General features: G+C 33.9%; 3 protein-coding genes across 3 annotated transcripts in view; 1 reads left to right on the plus strand and 2 right to left on the minus strand.

Annotated features, from left to right (window-relative positions):
• LOC106133757 (potassium channel subfamily T member 2) overlaps positions 1–20,673 on the minus strand; it is a 70,643-nt gene that overhangs the window by 11,268 nt on the left and 38,702 nt on the right. The window contains exons 3-15 of the mRNA XM_060953622.1: positions 18,276–18,375; positions 17,036–17,234; positions 15,655–15,729; positions 8,601–8,684; positions 7,904–7,998; positions 5,922–6,105; positions 4,956–5,183; positions 4,675–4,832; positions 4,244–4,441; positions 4,022–4,171; positions 3,518–3,933; positions 1,256–1,402; positions 1,013–1,166 (exon numbers count right to left, since the gene is read on the minus strand). Of these exons, the coding sequence (XP_060809605.1) occupies positions 1,013–1,166; positions 1,256–1,402; positions 3,518–3,933; positions 4,022–4,171; positions 4,244–4,441; positions 4,675–4,832; positions 4,956–5,183; positions 5,922–6,105; positions 7,904–7,998; positions 8,601–8,684; positions 15,655–15,729; positions 17,036–17,234; positions 18,276–18,375 (2,188 nt within the window). The remainder of the gene's footprint in view (positions 1–1,012; positions 1,167–1,255; positions 1,403–3,517; positions 3,934–4,021; positions 4,172–4,243; positions 4,442–4,674; positions 4,833–4,955; positions 5,184–5,921; positions 6,106–7,903; positions 7,999–8,600; positions 8,685–15,654; positions 15,730–17,035; positions 17,235–18,275; positions 18,376–20,673) is intronic.
• LOC106133822 (uncharacterized) lies at positions 8,967–14,975 on the minus strand. The gene is made up of 2 exons (XM_060953694.1): positions 13,471–14,975; positions 8,967–12,697 (listed from the first exon to the last, which is right to left on the minus strand). The coding sequence occupies exons 1-2, from the start codon at positions 14,417–14,419 to the stop codon at positions 9,108–9,110; spliced, it is 4,539 nt and encodes a 1,512-aa protein (XP_060809677.1). The 5' UTR covers positions 14,420–14,975; the 3' UTR covers positions 8,967–9,107.
• The window catches only part of LOC106133758 (uncharacterized), a 49,884-nt gene continuing 49,291 nt past the window's right edge, over positions 20,081–20,673 (plus strand). Inside the window, exon 1 of the mRNA XM_060953624.1 lies at positions 20,081–20,383. Coding sequence (XP_060809607.1) covers positions 20,336–20,383 — 48 coding nt within the window. The 5' untranslated portion in view covers positions 20,081–20,335. The remainder of the gene's footprint in view (positions 20,384–20,673) is intronic.

The following is a 20,673-nucleotide window of genomic DNA, read 5'->3' on the forward strand; positions in this document are numbered from 1 at the left end:
CTTATTTTACTTAGTCTGAGTTTGAGATTGAGGCGCAGCAGGCTCACCTGGTGAAGTCATTTCGCCAGGCGTTGTGAACGATGGTGCTGCCAGCCAGTGAGGAGAAGGAGCTCGCTGTTAGGTCGTCACTGGAGGCAGGGTACGGGCGGTGCGTTTGGATTTACGCTCAGGGGTTACAGATACACAATGCATACAATTGCTTAAGAAAATATCATATTATGGTATGTTTTGTGGATTTGTGAACACTACTCGTAATTTAGGCATAGATAAGAACGAAATAAAAACTGTTTAATAGTACATAGAATCAAAATTATTTGAATTTATAAAAACCTGATTAGTTTGACTTTATTAAGTCTAATAAATTTTAAAGAGACACTAAATATGGCAGCGCAGATTTTAATTCAAAAGGTGTTTGTTAAATTAAATGTTGTAAATAAGAAACAGGAATATAATGTGAATAAATTAGCTGTTAGAGCTAGAAATAATTGTCTTATACTCAAGTTAAAAACACAAATTCACTATTGTTTAGAAAAAATACTTTCGAAAAATACATCTTCGTTGCCATTTTGATGATGTGTCGTGTTTTTATTAAAGGTTTATCAAGAATTAATATTGAGCAACGCAAAAATAAAAACGAAGCAAAGCAGCACACTTACATGTAACTAGAGTGGAGATTATTGTGCAGATTTCATGCATCTTGCGTGATCCTGGTCATATATCTAGAGGAAAAAAAAATAACGAGAGAGGAAAATAAAAAGACGTCATAGGCTTGAATTTTTTTTCTTTAATCAAGCCCGTAACGTTGTTTCATAACATAAAATATTTTTTACTGAATAAAAATTTTACAAGAAAATCTATTAATAATACTAGAGAAAAAAAGTATTCTTACAATTCGAGTAAAAAATATTCATTTTAAATGAGTTTATTCATATTTTAATTATATAAAAATAAAATAATAGAAAAATTTACATGTGCATGCTAATGAAATGAGCTATGAGGAGTTATTGCTTACGCAATTTTTTCCGAAGGTGATCTCCAAGGTACATCATCTTCTAATTCATCTTCACTTTCATCTACCTCTGCTTCCTCGTCCTGGTTGTCGGGAGCGATACTAAGGCTACTTGTAACCATATCTGGCACGGGTAATATTGACGGTCGTCGACTACCTAAAACAATTTAATGTTGCTGCATGTTAATAACACACTTTGAAGTTTAATAAAAAAATAAATAAAAGAAAAACAATTATAACAATTACCTCTTCTATAATTTAGTGCATCAGGGCTCAAAAAGTTAGTATTGTCTTGTTTAGGTAATAGTAAATGACTATCAGTGGCACTATCTGTGCCCGGTGAATCCTTTAAACATGTTCTGGAGTCGGATGAGGTGCCTTCGCCGTATTTCGCTGTTACATTAATTAAACACAATTAAGAGTGATTTGTCTTGTAAGAGAGCCTATACCTTAGAATAAAAAAAAAAAACAGAAACGTCATTTATATTTGAAATTATAGGTATTATGTGTTGCAGAATACATAGTTGTAAAGAACTGATTAAACTCATATTAAGATTAAACTCAAAAATGTTGTGGTGACTGATGGTGGTGACTATCAGTTACCAGTACTAACCACTAAGGGTACATTTATATATTTATGTACATTTATTTTCATCAACCCACACAAAAAAGCAGGGTAGTGTAAGTAGCCTCTACTATTTTTCCAGAAAGAAAACAAAGTCATCCAGCAAATTGTGCAATATTAACAATGAATAAAATATATAAAACAAGGATATGAATGTTTTTATCCATTGATCCTTAACATCTTTCCAACGAGGACTGATGGAAATCATTCGCAGAGAAATCTGTTTTAGCAGAGAACTTCAACTGGCTGAGATGACGACGATGATAATATTTTTTGATCACTTTTCGCATTTGTTGTTAATATTTGATAAATTTCCTTTATTTTATTCTTATATTTTAAAAAAGAAGACATTAAAAATCTTATACGATTCTGTGGCGTTTCATAGTTGCAAATTCTATTTTTTTGAATATATTTTTTGTATAGTTACGCAGTATACGACATAAGAATTTCCTCATTCTACTCGTACAACTAGTATGCAAATAATATGCAAATGTTGCTTTGGACAATGTACGAACAAAGGGATTATATAAAACACGAAGCCATATCAAATCGACAAACACACAAAACAACACGGATGATTTTAACTGAGAAACATCGGGTGCCGCGTATTACTATAGGCATGATGAATAAATTCGTAAGACTCAGAAGTAAGCAAAATACAGTTGGGGATTAAGAGATACTTTTGTTGAATTGATTATTCACATTTGCCAAATCACGCGCATTATTATCAATAATGTTGTCAAATTATTAACAATTTTTAATTAATTTAAATTACCATAACATATTAACGATTCATAACCCACTATTATAACCTCGGTTCCCCAGGCATTAGGTAGTTTCTATCTGGCGAAAAAATTCCATTTAAGGCGGTCAAATCTAAAAGATAGCTAACGCTACATTTTGATGTCCATACCGTGATTAATAAGTAATTTTAAGTAATTAGCAAGCGAGGAATGCCCATTTAAAATTCAACAATTTTTATTATTATAGTGAAAATATATTACAAATAGTGATAAAATTATTGTCAAACAGAAAATATATTTTTTAAATAATCAATAGCCACCTATTATTTATGATTCGAAAAGGAATAAAATGTGATTAACCAAGGCCTTTGAGTAAATTCAAATACTTTGTTTAAAAATGTTTGTCTATAATATTAGTATTACATTACTATAAATTACTACCTAGTCATCATGCCTATTTTGCTATTTAGTGCATCATGAATTCATATTAACAATGCACCAGATGATTGATGTAATGATGTAAATGTCAAAGTCGTATATCACCCTTTTATATCCTTAGCTTAATTTGTATGGTTATCTATCGGTAGGTATATTAAACATATAACATGCAATACTGAAAAATTGTTATACCTATAAATATAACAGTCATTAACCACACCATTCCTGTCAATTTAAAAATCTCACTCACAACGTTAAGTGTTAATAAATGGGCTGCTATATGGTTCGGTACAAATAATAAAAAGCAAGTAATTCCATTTTCGCTTCGGTATTACTTTTTAAGGTGTTAGAGAAAAAAAGTTTTAAAACAATATTTATGAGTGTATAGCTCTTTTCTCGGAATGAAACTTAAATTTTGTCTAACATAATTTACGTGACAATGTTACGAGACATTCTTAGAAATAAACAAAATTATTAATAAATGTTATTATTTTGCTTATAAATGAAGCTTTTATGTTTATTCTGAGATAAAGAGCATACCCAGTAAGCAAAAACAACAAAAAAATAGATCAAATACACAATGACTTATTCCCATCACATGACTTAAATCATGCCTGCTTTGTGTTCCCAACAAAAATATATTTTTTTTGGGAATATGTGTATTGAATCTACTTTGGGCGTTTATCCAACTGTGACACTCACAGCTAATGACAGTTAAATTAGCGGATGATACAGTATTAGCTTGGTAGATGCGTGATGGCGATGCGTTTGGTGTGGAACTCGCGGGAGCTTGGAGAATCACTTGTGGAAGTTCGTATTGAGCCACACTACTACCGTCTGGTTTTTTCTGCTGGGCAATGCCCCCCTCCTCTGCGTCGCTACACTTCTTCTCGGTTGATAACAGACTACAAGCTGTTTGGTCTTTTGGTATTGTAGACTTCTGTTCAGTTTGCCTTTCTGCTACTACAAATGCTGAATTTTCTTCCTTTGTGATACTCATGTAGTAACAAGTATCACTACTTTTCATAATATGTCTTGGTCCAGGATTCAATAATATTGTGTCTTCGTAAAATTCTGGTAACTCAGCAGGGCGTACACCAACTAAAGCTACACCATACCTTTATGAAGGAGTAAATTTTTTATTAATAATAATAATCATTATTAAAAAAATTGCAGATGAATTATTATTTCTTGGTATGTACTAACTTTCTATGAGAATGAAAACTTGCATATGTAAAACTTTTGCCTGCGTATTCCCCAAAGAAACGACTATCTCCTAAAACAATATGATAGATTTCGTTTCCAGAGCATTTACCGTAGAGACGATGCCATTCTTCTTGTGATTGTTGACCTTCCCTAGAATATTATATAGAATTTTATAAATATTGAAGAAAAAATAAAAAGTCATAATTCGTATTTGTAACTTACTGTCCTCTACTTGTATGGAGAAGAAGTGTTACTAGCGTAGATGCCCCAGGACAAGTACAATTGTTAGCTAAAAGGGCATATTTGAATTCATCCTCGCACACTACAAATTCGGCAAATTTAACGTGTAATTTATTTTCAGGTCTAAATATTTGCACATACTGAGGCACGTCTGGTGCAAAATCTTTAACTGCCCACGACCTTAAAAACAAACAGTAAATTAATAAATTTATCTTTATAATACAACTACGATGACATACACAACACAAGCGATTATTTCACTCTGTTTTCACTATTACGTGTTAAAAGCTTTGTTTTCCGCTGAAATTTTTCATTCCAATTTGACTGGTTAAATACCTGTTAAATAAAATATGGACGCATGTACATTGTCCTAATATAATAATTAATAAGTATAATTTGAATTTCATGTTTACCGTAAAATTGTGTGTTCATCTGCAGCCGTTTTGTCTGCATAATTTCGAGCTGCTAAAATAAAGCATGCTTCTGCTTCATTCATTCTCGCTCTTATTAAATCTGTATCCTTCAGACATGACCCTTGTATGTAAATAACTCTTTGAGCCCAAATCGGTACCTAAACATTCAGATAATTAACATCATAGAAAATAAGCATATTAATTAAAATTTATTCCTACTTAACTGAATCAAATTGTTATAATGATCATGTTATGAGCAAACCCTATTACCCTCTACATACCTGCAATATCATCCGCATAGTAGTGTCCAACTCCATAGGAGATAATAATACTACGTAGTAATCTTGAAGCAAAGGATGAGCATAAAATTCATTTAAAAAGTCCATTATTGTATCTGCATGGAGAGTGGTGGAACAAACAACTACGTGCTTTTCTGATTGCGCTCGATGTGATGAGTAAGATCCGCCGAGCTTTTGCCTTTCCATCCAAGTAAAAGCCAGTTGTTCAAACTAAAAAAATATGACTAATAATTAATTTGAAAGCAATGTTAAACAAGAATAAGGTGATTAGATTTTAATGTACTTGAAAATCTTGAAGGAAGGACAAAGACAATACTTGAAAGTTAATCTTGGGATTTTTAGATCAAGGGTTAGCAACCTATCGCTATCTTGCTCCTGGCTTTAGTCCCAGTTGCATCCTCACCTCTCTGAAGAGGAGCCCGGGGTGAGCCGGGCGGGACCTTACCGATTCGACCACCGAGGCTCGTCAACCTATCGCTATCACCAATGCTTAATTATTCAATATTTAGTTAAAAAGAAACAATAATTCCTTTGGTCCAATTCTTTAGACTCGGATGTTTATCTTTTTTGAAACTGAAATATGATGATGTCTGGTAAATATATCTATCTCATTCTAATAAACGTTGTCCTCGTGAAACGATTTTGCATAAATTATTAAAGATTTATTTTTATCCCTGAACAAATATTGATGATATTTAAGTTCTTCGTAAGTAATAAAGTAAATTTTTTTTTCGTGAGATGATGAATGACATTAATTACATACCTAATATTGTCTTTCAGAAGATTTATGCATATAACAATATGAAACAAAATAAAATAATGACATTTGATTGTTACTTCGATCCCTTAAATCAGTTATTGTTAATGTAATAGAGGTGAAAAAATGCATGAAAGTAACGTTAATTATTTATGTCTTAAAATATGTGGAACTTTGTATTGATCACATACCTGTGTTGGTAACACTACTAGAGCAACTCCAATCATTATCACCATGTATAACTGCGAAGGCCAAATATCCGGAACAAAGTCACCATATCCCACCGTAGAGAATGTTACAACAACAAAGTATGTAGCCTGAAATAAGTTCAAATGACGGTGACCAGCTCGCTGAAAGTGTTGAATGCCGCACACACTGAAAAGGAATAGAAAATAAAAAGCAATATTGGTTTGAAATCAATACAAGGTTACGAATCATAATAAAAGACAATATCTTTGAAGAGGTTTTAAATCAAAATAGAATATGCTATTGTTTTTTAAACTTATATCTTGTATATAGTTCAAACTGCAATCAATAAAAATAAAAGGTTGAATAAATTGAATAACACCCAAGTTGTAGAGCTATTTGGAAATTTTCTGTTATTATTATTTTGTATGATGGAAAAAATCCAGTGTCTGCATAATTTAATTTCACCATTTCCTTATTATTATATGTATGAGATAAAGTATTAGTAGGTCTTTTATTTTTTTGGTCAGGAAATAAAATTAAAGGAATTTAAATAACAAGATAATTGGATATAGAACTAGAAAGTTAAAGTTTTAACTTCTTCTTGTTCAGAATGTTGTATCCCAAAAAGGTTTAATTAGCAAAAAGTTAAATTATTATTTCCCAAGAAAATGTACAATTTGTTTTGTCCCTCAATGTTGAGTTAGTAAACGGTTGAATTTTACAAAACTAAATTCTTTTAGAATTAGGAAGATGAACACAACTCACAACCATTGTCAAACGAGGATAAAGTTATTACAAGATTTCTGGTAAAATACTTGTAACTCTTTCAAGGTAAAAGAGGTAATGTGGGATATATGTATATACTAACGTGAGATTGTAAATGTTATATTTTGCGAATAAAGACAATTAATACTTTGATATCACATTTTGAAATAGGATAGGACGAAATCAAACTGTATATTATTTTATTTTGTATATTCCTACATAAATAATATGTGTACGCATAAACAAACGTAATAAATAACAAGTAACAAATAGTTACAAAAAAATACAAGGGAACATACGCTCGGATGTTCAAGATTATGTAACAGAAAAGTGTGGCATTAGGATAAATATACTTGTAAGGGTTTGCCACAATATAAACGTCAAACATTATATTATAGGTTTTAATATCTTACGAAAATAAATGAAATCAATATTATGGGAATTACAAGATTTAAAAGTTTGTCATAATAAGAATTCAACATTTTGCAAAATCATAAAACCACAAAATTCTGGGTAATTTGGAAATTTTACCTTTATTGGAGTTCAACTTTCTTATTCTAAAGGGATAATATTGGTGAATACAAATAAATTCGTGAGTTGAGTTGAGTGAGCAGTTCATAAGGGTATTTTTTAAAGTATGACGAAATCGAAAAAATAAATAGTTTATAAAGAGGAGGCACTCGTAAGTAGTAAGTCGTAATAAGTAAAACGGCCATACGTAAAATTATAACCCGTTTTTGGCATCCCTAATGACGTTTTCAGTATAAAGTTAGCTCAATTAACTGTTCAATAAATATAAATATTTTATTACGGAATATAGAAAAATTTCTCTATATAATATAATTTTTGGGCATGGAGAAATTAAAGAGAGCTATGCAAGTGTTAGTGTTGGCTGCATTCTCATTCATAATAAATGTTCAAAGACAGTGAGTCCCTGACTGGCCTTCGTCTGTGTAATTTGATGGTTGATGAAAGAGTTATTGATTCCAGCCTACCTTATGTGAATTATGGCTAAACCGTAGTTATTAATGGAATTTTTAAAAGAAATTGACTATACGACTTGTAAAACAGTTTAAAATGCATTACCTATTTATATTATATAATATGTATCTATTTACATATTTTTATAATGAAATAAGTTCATTAAATAGCTGTAAGTATTAACATTTGTTTCTTTTTTATTGTTGAATAATTATAAGTTTCAGTTTCTTTTACTCACCTAGTAAATACAAGACAAAGTAACGTGACGCAGAGAATCATCAACTGTTGAGATAACGCCGATTGCGATTTCTGCATCGCCCGATGAAGGTCGTTCTGAAAATAAGTGAACCCGACTTTTATTACATAATCCTAAGATAATTTGTCTGTAATGATTTATTATTTTAAAGAATTTATGAAATTATTGGGCTTATTAGTTTTTGATCAGTTTACATTTTGTTCAGATTTCATAACCGAAAGCTGTGAAAAAATCGGCCCCATCGGATTATGACTCGACATAATAAGAAAAACCAGCAAAATCATTTCCAAATTACCGTAATATATAAAAACCAAAAGGAAAAAAAAAAGGAAAAACTTGACACTTACGCCAGTATCTGTAAAGAATTACTAGCGAAAGCTTCATGTTCTTCTATTTCGTTATCTCTTAACCTAAATTGAGAAGTAAATTGTTTTTTAAAAATATTTTAAATACAAATTTTCTGACAGATACTCGCAACGGAAATTGAAGTGCATTTTTATATCATGTACTTTTTGTTTCCCTAAAAAAATATTAAATTTAATTTATAAAACGTCGTTTGCAGCTTTTTATACAGAGAGCTACGCAATGTCCTGATGTTCATCCATTTAGGTTGACTATTTAACATTACTATCGGATTTAACGGTCGTTTTATTTGATAAGTTGTTTAAAACATACTTACAAACATGTTTTCCAATGATCTTTTGGCTAGCCAGCAGTTCAAAAATACTGGTATGAAGAGGTTACGAAGTGGGGGAAATGGTAACTGAAACAGATAATGTACGAGTAACAATTAGTTTTTTGGGAAAATATAAGACTTTCGAGTAGTTAGATTATTATATTAGACATGATTTATATAATTATATAATATATAACATATCAATGATATAATATAGTCATAAATAAAAATAATCCTACTACTATTATAAAGGCGAAAGTTTGTATGGATGTACTCTTTCACGCAAAAACTACTGAACCGATTACCATGAAATTTCAAGATGAGGACAACTAGTCCTGATTTATAATTTTTGACGAAATAAAACTCTGGACTCGATAAAAAGATGTGTATTCGGAAAAACGTTCAAAAAAAGGCGGGAAGATTTTTCTTCTTTTTTTTTTTTTACAATGGAAATTGCGCACAGATAATTAATTGGCGCAAACATGCCCCCGGGCGTTGAAAGCCTCTCTTTCAACCAAACTCTGCGTCGACGGGTAGAGGGCAAATCCTATTGAAAGCTCTTCGTATGACTCCAACAGATGTGGTGATGTCTGCCACCCGAACAATTCCATCTGATCCAGGATGGACGGCAATGACTCTTCCCAATCGCCATTTGAGAGGAGGTAGATGATCTTCCTTTACGACGACCAATGCACCCAGCTTCAGTGTATCGTTGCCCTTTTGCCACTTGATTCTGTGCTGCAACTCAGACACGAACTCCTTACTCCAACGAGCCCAAAAATGCTGGCGTAGCTGCTCTATTCGTTGGAAACGTGATAATGAAGCAGTGGAATGGTCCTTGATATCATGCCGTGGAAGTGAAGTAAGAGGCCGGCCTATCAAAAAATGTCCTGGAGTCAATGGGGTGCAATCTGCTGGATCGGAAGACAGAGGCGTCAGTGGACGTGAATTTAATATTGCCTCAATCTGGACTAACGTGGTGTTAAGTTCTTCAAACGTAAGGTTACAATTTCCCAACACTCGCCTAAGGTGGAACTTTGTTGACTTAACACCCGCTTCCCAAAGACCGCCGTAATGAGGGCTATACGCAGGGATAAAATGGAATTTGATACCATCATTAGCTAATTGTTCGCTCAAGGAATCACAATTAGTTTTAAGAAACTTCGAAAGTTCATTGCAGGCCCCTACGAATGAGGTACCGTTATCGGAATAAATATCATCGGGCTTTCCCCGTCGCGAAATAAATCGAAATAATGCTAGTAAATACTTATTACTCGTTAAGTCACTCACCAGCTCCAAATGGATAGCTTTAGTGGTGAAACATACAAAAATTGCAATGTACACTTTTATCAGCTTACATCCGCGACCTTGCCGACTAGCAGCCATGATGGGACCAGCATAGTCCACACCAGTGCACTGAAAGGGGTAACCGCCTGGAAGGAGACGCTGCTGTGGTAAATTGCCCATTATAGGACTAACTGTTCTACCTGATATGCGACAGCAACGTACACACTTACGATAACAACTCCTCGCTAAATTTCGTCCGCCTATAGGCCAGTACGAATCTCTAATAGAAGCCAACATCAATTGTGGGCCTGCATGCATTAACCTTATATGTTCAAATTCAAAAAGTAATTTTGTAAATTTATGAGTGGACTGTAAAATAATAGGGTGCTTTTTCTCAAAACAAAACAAGGAATTAACTAAGCGTCCTCCAACACGCATTATTTTATTATCATCAAGAAATACATTAAATTTAATAAGGGCGCTTTTATTTGGCAATTTACGATTACCAGAAAGCATTTCATACTCAGGAAATGATTCCTTTTGACTTTGGATAATGACAACATTTAGTGCATCCTGCAAATCGTCTTGTGACAGAAATTTACTAGCTGTAGGCTTTTTTCTACACAATTTAATAAATTTTAAAACAGTACCTACAGTGCGGATAAGCCTTAAATAATTTGAAAATCTACTAAAATCTATAAGAGTGTAACTTAGACTATCATTACGAATAGTAGCGCTCAAAGAAACAGAAGGTCGAGTTTCAGGCAGATCGTTTAACTCTAATGATTTACATGGAGAAGGCCAATGTGAACTATGTTGCTTTAGAAAGCTGGGACCGCTCCACCATAAGTCTAAAGATTTTAGAACACTAATATCCACACCACGAGATATTAGGTCTGCAGGATTATGATCGGTTGGAACGTGTCTCCATGTGCAGTGGCCCGCCTTGTCTAAAACTTCAGCAACGCGATTGCGTACAAATGGCTGAAGCTTAGCAGGCAACATCTGCAACCAACCCAATACTATGGTGGAGTCAGTCCAGAAATAAACTTGACTTGGTTTTACTCGCCAAGAACTAAGAACCTTCTCACATAAACGGGCTCCGACCACAGCCCCACACAATTCCAACCTTGGAATGGTGGTCGGCTTAATCGGTGCCACTCGACTTTTAGCCGTTAGAAGCCGTATCAAATATTCACCCTTATGATTAACACTACGTACATAGACGCACGCGCCATAGGCACGCTCAGACGCGTCTGTAAATATATGAAGTTCCAACGTAGTGTAAACGTCACACACAACAAGGCGCGGAACACGAAAATCATTAATAATTGGCAATGCCTTCACAATAGTGTTCCAAATATCATTAAGTACCGGAGATAATGGCTCATCCCATGAGATTTTATCCAACCACATGCGTTGCAATAGCATTTTCATAGTTATTACACAAGGTGATAAAAGACCTAAGGGGTCGAAAATCCGTGCTATGGCAGAGAGTATGTCACGCTTAGTCACACAATCCTTAGGAGGCAACGTGGAGCAAGAAAATCCCAATTCATCAGAACTAGCAAACCAGTCTAATCCTAACAACTTATTAGATTCGTTAGGTCCTATGTCTAACTCTAACGATGACTGAGAAGCTTCAGAAACTAATTCCGTAACATTAGATCTCCATTTTCTAAGCGGCATACAAGCCGAAGCCAGTGCGTTGGTAACCTCTGTGCAAATAAACTTAACCTCATTTAAATCATCACTTCCTGTCAGCAGGTCATCTACATAAAAATCGTGCATGATAATTTCAGCAATCTTATCTTTGCTACATGGGTATGACTCACCCATTTGGGAATCGTTATTTTTATAATCAATACCTATTTGCTGAAGGCAACGCGTAGCAAGATATGGTGCACTAGACGTGCCATAAGTAACTGTGTTTAACTCAAAAACTTTGACAGGATCGCCATCATTATCGCGCCACAGTACCTGCTGCAGGTGCCTATCAGCAGGATGAACATAAATACATCTATACATCTTTGCAACATCAGCTGACAACACGTATTTGTGTTGCCGGAACCGAAGAAGTATAGATATGAGGTCATCCTGCACTGTAGGTCCCACCATCTGCACATCATTAAATGAAAGTCCTGTAGAAGTAGGGCTACTTGCATTAAAGACTACACGCAACTTTGTAGTAGTGCTACTTTCACGCAGCACTCCGTGATGTGGAATAAAATATCCTTTACTAATATCAATATTAGTTTTTTCAGTCATGTGACCTAACTCTATATATTCAGACATGAAATCTCGATACATAGTGCCATAGTCAGGCTTTGATTTCAGTCTACGTTCTAGAGAATAAAAACATTTAGATGCCCTTTGGAATGAGTCTCCTAACATGGAAGGACTTTGCTTCATTGGAATACGAACACAAAAATGACCATCATCTAAACGTGTCGTATTTTTCAAAAAATGTTCCTCACATAACCTTTCTTCAGGTGAATAATGAGAGAATGGAGGGTTTATCTCTTCCAGATTCCAAAACTTCACCAAATCATTGTGAATTTTATTAAAATCATTATTAAAAGAGGAATCTGTCTGAGTAAAATTACAAGAAATATCATTTGACCTACGCTTGCCTTGATTATAAGTAACAGGACCGGAAACTATCCAGCCTAGTAACGTGTCACACAGTACCGGCTTACCTACACCTAGTCTAATTCTCTGTGACCCGACCAAGTCCCAGAAGAGATCAGCACCTATTAATATATCTACTTCTGACGGCTTATTAAATGTGGGGTCTGCTAAAAATATATTATCTGGAATATTCAAGTCTAAAATGTCGATTTCACGACAAGGGCATAACACTCATTAATGATGGCAAAATAAAACAACTTAACTTTGCAGTATAAGAGTTGTATAAAGAGGTCATCTTTACGTGACATATTTTGCCTACGTGAGAACTCACGTTATTTATGCCATAGACTGAACCATTAACATGACTAGTATTCAAATTGAGCCGAGTACATAAGCGTTCTGTCATAAATGATGAAGTACTACCACTATCAAGCAGGGCCCGCACTATGTGCTCACGATCGTTCCGATCACATAACTTGATGAGAGCGGTAGACAACAAAACACCACCGCGGTGTTCACCGTTATCACCACAAGACGAACTGAGATCCGCAGACAAAGTTAAATTATTTGCACTCGCATCAGTGTCAGCTTGTCCCAGCGTCAGCGGGCGGTAACGAAGGCATGGAAACAAATGAGCTATCTCGTGATGTATTTTCATTAGCATTATTATTGCAAGAATTTGAAACAGGCTTATTATCCTTCAAATGTAACAATATATTGTGACGGCGTTTACACAATTTGCAACCCGGCCTTTTACAACGATTGGCGAAATGACCAACACGAAAACAATTATAACAAACTTTATAGTGAGGCATTAACTTGTAACGGGCGTCTACACTAAGTGCAAGGAATTGTGAACAACTACTTAACAAGTGATCTGACTTACAGTGCGGGCACAACTTATTATTTAAATTATAATTATTGGGATTCGCAACAAGCATAGATTGTATTCTACCTGTACTATGCTTAGAGGGAGAAGCATTATTGTAAGCTCGCGCTAACTCTAAGGTTTCCAACAAATCAGAGCGCGTGCGAATGAATTGTAGGAATGTACTAAATGTTATTATTATATCTTTATCTATGCGACCCTTATGTTCCTCCCACTCACGCAATGTGTGCTGAGGTAATTTACAAGTCACTATATATATTAATAAAGTGTCCCAGTGTTTCACAGGCTCACCTAGTGACTCCAATGCACGTAGATTTTTATTAAGTTGATCAATTAAATCTTTTAACACAAAAGATGACTCTTTTACTATAGTGTTTAAATTAAATAAGGAGGATAAATGATTCTGCACCAATAATCTTTTATTGTCAAAACGATCACATATCAATTTCCAAGCTATGTCGTAATTTCCGGCTGAAAACTCAACGGCATGAATTACAACAGCAGCAGATCCCTCCAAAGACGCTCGCAAGTAATGGAATTTATTAATTTGGTCAATTTCGTCATTATAATGAATAAGGCTGATAAAAGTGTCACGGAACTCCAACCAATTGCTATAAGTCCCGTTGAACTTTGGGAGCTGAATGGTGGGCAACCTAACAGGCTTACGTTGACTAATACGGGTAATTTTATCACTACTTACCGATTCTTTATCATTATTGTACTTACATAGTAAGTCCTGTGCCCTAGACAGAGAGTTGTAATACAAAGACTCGAACTCAGCTCGTTCGGTTAATCGAAAATTGATATCGTCAGCTAAACATTCTAAACGTAACTGTACCTCATTGTAAAGTTCATACATACTTTCGATCTTCCCCATCCGTAATTGCAATTCCCTGACCGTACAACTGTCTAACTGTTCATCAAATTCTGGCAACCCATCCAGGTAATTGATGAATAACGTCAAACGTCCCTTAAAACTACCACGTTTCTTAACAAGATCCTTTTCTTCAGACATATTGGGAAACGGATGTGGTCAACCTGAAATGTTTACAATGTAAATATAAACAACCGATGTTTAAAGTAAAGATACAGTTATGCCTACCAATTTAATGCGTTAATTATCTAACAATAATTTGTCGACAATTAAAATAACAAAAAGCATTAATTGAAAATGAATGTGTCGATAATTCTAATAAAACAAACTTTACTGTCTATTAAATCATAACAAGGGCCTTAGTGATTTTTGTTGCAAAATTAAACTATCAAGTTAACTAATTACTTTGCATTGAAAATAAGTACATCACCATAAATAAAATAAGCTCATTAATCCGAAATAACAAATGACAATCATACACGACGGCAACCAAAATTGACCTACCTAGGTTCCTATGATACACCTGCGATGATAACTTAGTAACAATAAATTGACCTATGCACCTTTATTTTACGTGAATAATAAAAGAATTTGCTAAAATAACAAATAATATATCCAAATAATGAAACAACAATGCTTCCTATACCTATTTAATCAAGTATAATTTGAATATAATTATAGCAAATATTACGTAAAAAACAATGAAGAAAGATGCTAGGTATTAACAAACATAAAGTGTATTAAATAGTACTAACCTTATAAAATCCTTAATTAACACACTTAACAATACCTGTTCGAGTGTTGGGTTAGTTATTTAAATATAATATTACTACTTAACACCATATAAATGTACTCCGTCATCTGCAGAATTTTCCTTTAGGTAGTAATGCCGCCTCAAGTCCGGTGATATTAATAATCGTCTTTACTGAAATTATTCATATTAACGCTGATCCACATTAATTAATCATCCGGCTTCGGTTTTGGACCATGATGAGGACAACTAGTCCTGATTTATAATTTTTGACGAAATAAAACTCTGGACTCGATAAAAAGATGTGTATTCGGAAAAACGTTCAAAAAAAGGCGGGAAGATTTTTCTTCTTTTTTTTTTTTTACAATGGAAATTGCGCACAGATAATTAATTGGCGCAAACAGGTATGTAGGTAGCTGAAGACCCAGAATAACACATAGGCTACTTTTTATCCCAGAGTTCCCGCGGGATTGATAGGGTTTCCATGCGGACGAAGTCGCGGGCGGCCTCTAGTGTTATCCTTATCATATATAGGAGCAATATCAAAATTATTTTCAATTATTCAAGAGTTATGTTAATTACGAATTTTAATAAAATTTAATGGCATATTAGATAGGTAACTTACTGTTAGGGCGAATGGGATCGTATTGACCATTTCCAAAATGAAATGAAATGATAGCACTTGTTGCCATATATTTCCCTGAAATAAAAAAAAAATGGTTTGTTAATTATGCGACAAACTGTAGAAATAATTTTATATGATAAGGTGGTCTGATCCTTGTCAATTTCAATAGAGATTATGTAACATTACAAAATCTTAGTCTCTTCTTTATCAATATATATCACCAGTAAGATCTGAGATTTCATAAACTCCGTAGGAAATATAAAGTCGCACAGGATTCTAAACGAGATATTGTTTTATCTTACGTCCAAATTTTCGAAAATTTACCTATTTGTCACCTCTTTTGTTAAATTCATAAACTAAGGGATATCCATCCGTATGATTCTTAACGGTTTCATCTTATAGAAAGTAAAAGTAAAACTGATTTTGTATTTGCATGCTTTAACTATATATCTAAAAGGGCGCCCTTTCTTTTTTTTTACTCCTCAACGCCCAGCCTAAAGCTAAACCATAGAAGGATTTTTTCTATTAGGATTTTTCTTAATTCAACCCTTTAAGGTCAAAAAGAGGGCTAAAGTTTCTTCGAAGAAAAAACAAACATTTTAATTGATCTGCTTAAAGTTCGTAAAGTTAAATCATTAGGTTAGGAATTTTTAAAATTTCATTTCCATGGTGAATAATATATTATCACATTAAGTCATTTCTCGCGTATTTGATATATTATCCAACTCGATATTTATCCGAAAAACAATACGGATATTGAATAATTTCGACGAAGCATTCTATATGCATCAAGTGGTCGAGAGCATGCGCTACGTTAGATCGTATTTCCTCTGTTTTTTTAGTAGGTAGCTTGAACGAATTAGTTTTTCTCAATTAAACAATCAAGAGGAACCCCTGTCATCGATATATATCAAATAGTTTATCAAATAAATCCGAGAATACAAATTCCGGAAGCATACGTTTCCCGCTGAACTAGGTCTCTGTAGGAAATTCACTTTTTTCCAATCCTCTACCTGCATTATATTCCCGTGATTGTAACAATGTAACATTATCATTATCTTTCATTATTTTTTTCAGCGAAACGAAAAACAAATGGGTTTCTATCCCACCACTGTCCATGGTTCTATCTACCATACTATACATGACTCTCTTCATAACCTCTTTAGTGTACCTTCACTTCTGTATTATTCGCCCCCTATTTTAGGACTACTACTTACGATACAAGCTACGACCTGAGTAGCCGTGCCTTCTCCTAATGGTCGCCCTGTTATTATCAAATCAAACCTCCCGATTTTTCTTGTAGAAATAGCTATCTTTAAAACTTTGTGGGTTTTTGCGCTAAATATGAATAAACTAACTTGTTTAAAAATACATGTCTTACCTTATAACCTAGGTAGGCAAGTAATATTGCTTCTGTAAAAGATATCATAGCCAATATGACTTGTACTACCCATAGGTACAACGGTCTGTTGACCCATATTATTCCGTCCCAGTTAATAATAGGATGCTCTTGAAATTCCTCTTCTGTCAAGTTAGCCGAATATTCGAATTCAGTCTTATTTCCCGGTTTACAGCCATAACTGAAACATATAATTGTGTTTTATAGTTTTGTATAAGTCATTGTAATGGAATTAGAAGAAAATTGGAAATGGACCGTCTGATAAAAAAGTATGTTTTCTTCTTTCTGGCTTTAGTCCCGGTTGCATCCTCACCACTCTGGAGAGGAGGCCAGAGGAAGTCCATACCATGGATCTTGGATTCGGTGAGTCAGGATTTTACACGTAGCGACCCTTGTCTGACCTCCGCAACCTTTGCAAGAGAACCTAACCCGTATTGGTGGTTACACATCCAGTTGCCTGAATGTGCAGGTTTCCTCACGATGTTTTCCCCCACAGTAAGAGCATCGGTTAGTGTTCAAACTACATACATACTCCTTAAATAGTCTAACACCGGTTTAAACGCACTGCGGCCATGTCTCAACATTCTATGTGCATTACCGAGCACCTTACCGATTCGACCGCCGACGTTCGAATAATGGAAGAAGTGGGCATGTGACCAAAAATAAGTAAGGTAATTATAAGTTAGCGTATTGGTACTCATAAAACATGCGAGATTTACTTAGTTATTTACTTAGTTTTTAAATAAGAGGAAAAAAATTAAATGCATATCCTTTAAAACTGTCATCATTATTGTCGCGGCAACTGCGCTAGACATAATTATGGCATGATAGATGTCCTTTAAACTAAGGATACTTACTATTGGTTCGCAAATGAGTTCTGTTATGTCTAATAATTTCATAATATTAAGATACTATGAAATAATCTATTACTTCGTATCAAAGGATTACTAACTCTGATTATCACATAACAAACTTTCACTTGCCAAGATTTCTTCATACATCTTTTGCTTCATCCATATTCATCATTATTTTCATGCAATCACGTCAGAGACACTTGAAATTTCACTAGAATTCTGATGATCAATATTTGGTTGTCACATATTATATTTTACCATTATTTATGATGGATAGTTTACTATCTGAAGTTAAACTTTTGAAACTCCGTTTTCACAGATCGCCACTTAAAATTAACTTCTCTGTTCAAAAGGTAGGTAAAACTTACCAAGAAGCCGATATAGGATCCCCATCAGCACACACGCGGAATATGTACAACACGCAGGCCAAAAGTTTGAAAAATAAGTTTGCTATTCTAATGCGTAAACCTGTAACAATACAAAATAAAGTCATTAGGCAAGGGCTCCAACGCAAAATCTTTGCGGAACCTTTTCACAACAAGTATCTAGCAGTTGGGAATGCGAAATGATGAAAAATTTAGGACTAGTTCTTCAAGCGATTTTCAATTGTTTTTAATTTAACTAACTTTTTAATGCTTCTCTTTGAATGAATGTTGTTTGTAGTGAATGTTTCATGTTTACAACAGAGGTAGTCAATTTGTCTGTCCGTCTGTGATGGCCAAAAGTTGTGTGGCTTTTAAAAAAAGTACTATGATATAATGTCACTACCATCTGATCGATTAGATCATGTTAAAACAATGTTTGAGATATAATTAGAAAATTATATTGAATTGGAAAGAAAAAGCTCAAAAGACATCAAGTGACAACAGTGAAGCTAATAAATGTGGACACCGCAATCAGTACCTTCACCACCCTTTTCAAAAATCGCCCCGACAGTTTAGATTGGTGAATACGACAGATATTCCATTCATTGACCGGTGCACAGCTTTCCTATAGCAAAAATGTTTAATCGGTCTATTTATGAATTCTTTTAAATCCACATAAAATGATATAGTTACGTAGTATTCGAATAAAATTTCCAATCTCAGTGGCTCCTGGTAAATGGAAATAGGATTCCCTAGTTTCGATAAAGCAAAAATGTTATAAAATTTCAATTTCGAATAATATTATCCGATCTCTAGATTATACGAGGTTACGGAGTGGAGATGTACTTTTGAGGACGCGGTTTTAGGCTCTATACCCACTATGTCATTGAAATATATGAGCGCCAACTTAGCCTATATTAGCTCATTGCAAGCACATTGATCATATAATCATAGTGTACGTGATATTAGTAAATCATGAAAACGTATCTTGATCAAACGTCTTGGCAAAAGGTCAGGTCAAGAATACCCGAAACCGAAGAGAGCGTGGCAAGATAAAAGATGTAGTCTCTGCCCACCCCTCCGGGAAATTGGCGTGATTTTATGTATGTATGAAAAAGTAGTATGTAAAAATTGGGCAGCAGAATTCTTCCAAACCGATCCTGATTCAACTACAGCATTAATTGTACAAGGTTTATCATTTATTCATTAGAATTATTTTATTCTAAGCCATTTTTCTTTATTTCTTTCAAGTTAACTATATTATTAATAACGATTGAGATCTGAATGATTGTGCTCAAGACCTCGCTGTTCTTGGTGAATTTGATTTGTTCAGGTTTTAATCTTTATTTTTTGATAATCTCATCTTGACTTTTATGCATCTGATTTCTGCATTTTATTCTTCTTCTTCCTTCTGACGTTAGTCCCGGTTACATCCTCACCACTCTGAAAAGGAGCCCGGGGTTCGCCCTTGACTAAAAATGTTGTGTCGGTATAGTTAAAATGGAATAGTTTTTGACATATGATGTTCAATTACTTGTGGTCTAGACTGCTGAATGTCAATTACTTTTCTACTTAAATTAGCGACATAAAACATATCTGACATACACTATTTGAAAAATATATTTCAGAATTTGTAAATATCTTGTGTTGCGAAAATAGTTATTGAGTAATAAGTCCGTGCTGCTTGTCGATGTTAGTGATTAGTAGATTAGATAGATGTTTGTTATCATCATAAGCCGGTTCCTTACAGCTTTAAACTCTTTGATAAAATCAAGTTAGTTGCACTTTCATTTCGCGTGCAGATGTAAGCTCTAGAAAACTTCGTGACTGATTTGATTTCTGAAAAATCCTTTGATTTCTTTGAAATAATATTTGAAAATGTTTGCTCAGAGCATTGAAGTATTTTTTTACTATGGATATACTCGTATAATTAATCTTCAAATTAAAAGTCTTTATTTTTCTATACGCTACTAGATTTACAAATTGTGGTATAATAAATTAAATATCATAAAGAATAAGGGAACGTGTAAGAACACACTAGTTGTAATCATACTCTAAAGACGATGCAGCACAAAGTCAAGGATGCATGTCGATCAATAATTTTCTGTCAAGTAAGTACAGCTCAATTGATTTTTTATATTCGGTCAGTATTATACGCTAATAAATTTTGATTGTTTTTGATGTTGTTTTATAGATAAAAGCATACTAAGTATACCAGGCCATCGTCTCTTTATTTTGATCGGATTATTTTATTCGCTTTTTCTCTTGATGACTTTTATTTTTAATATCGCCTGCGTTTGTCTATTTTTAAACAACTTGGACCATGTCAAAAAGGTTCGACTCACGATGAATCTAGAAATGTAAAAAACTGTTATAAAAGTGTATTTTTTAAAATGTATGT

The sequence above is a fragment of the Amyelois transitella genome, chromosome Z, assembly GCF_032362555.1.
Source record: "Amyelois transitella isolate CPQ chromosome Z, ilAmyTran1.1, whole genome shotgun sequence".
In the NCBI taxonomy this organism is placed as follows: domain Eukaryota; kingdom Metazoa; phylum Arthropoda; class Insecta; order Lepidoptera; family Pyralidae; genus Amyelois; species Amyelois transitella.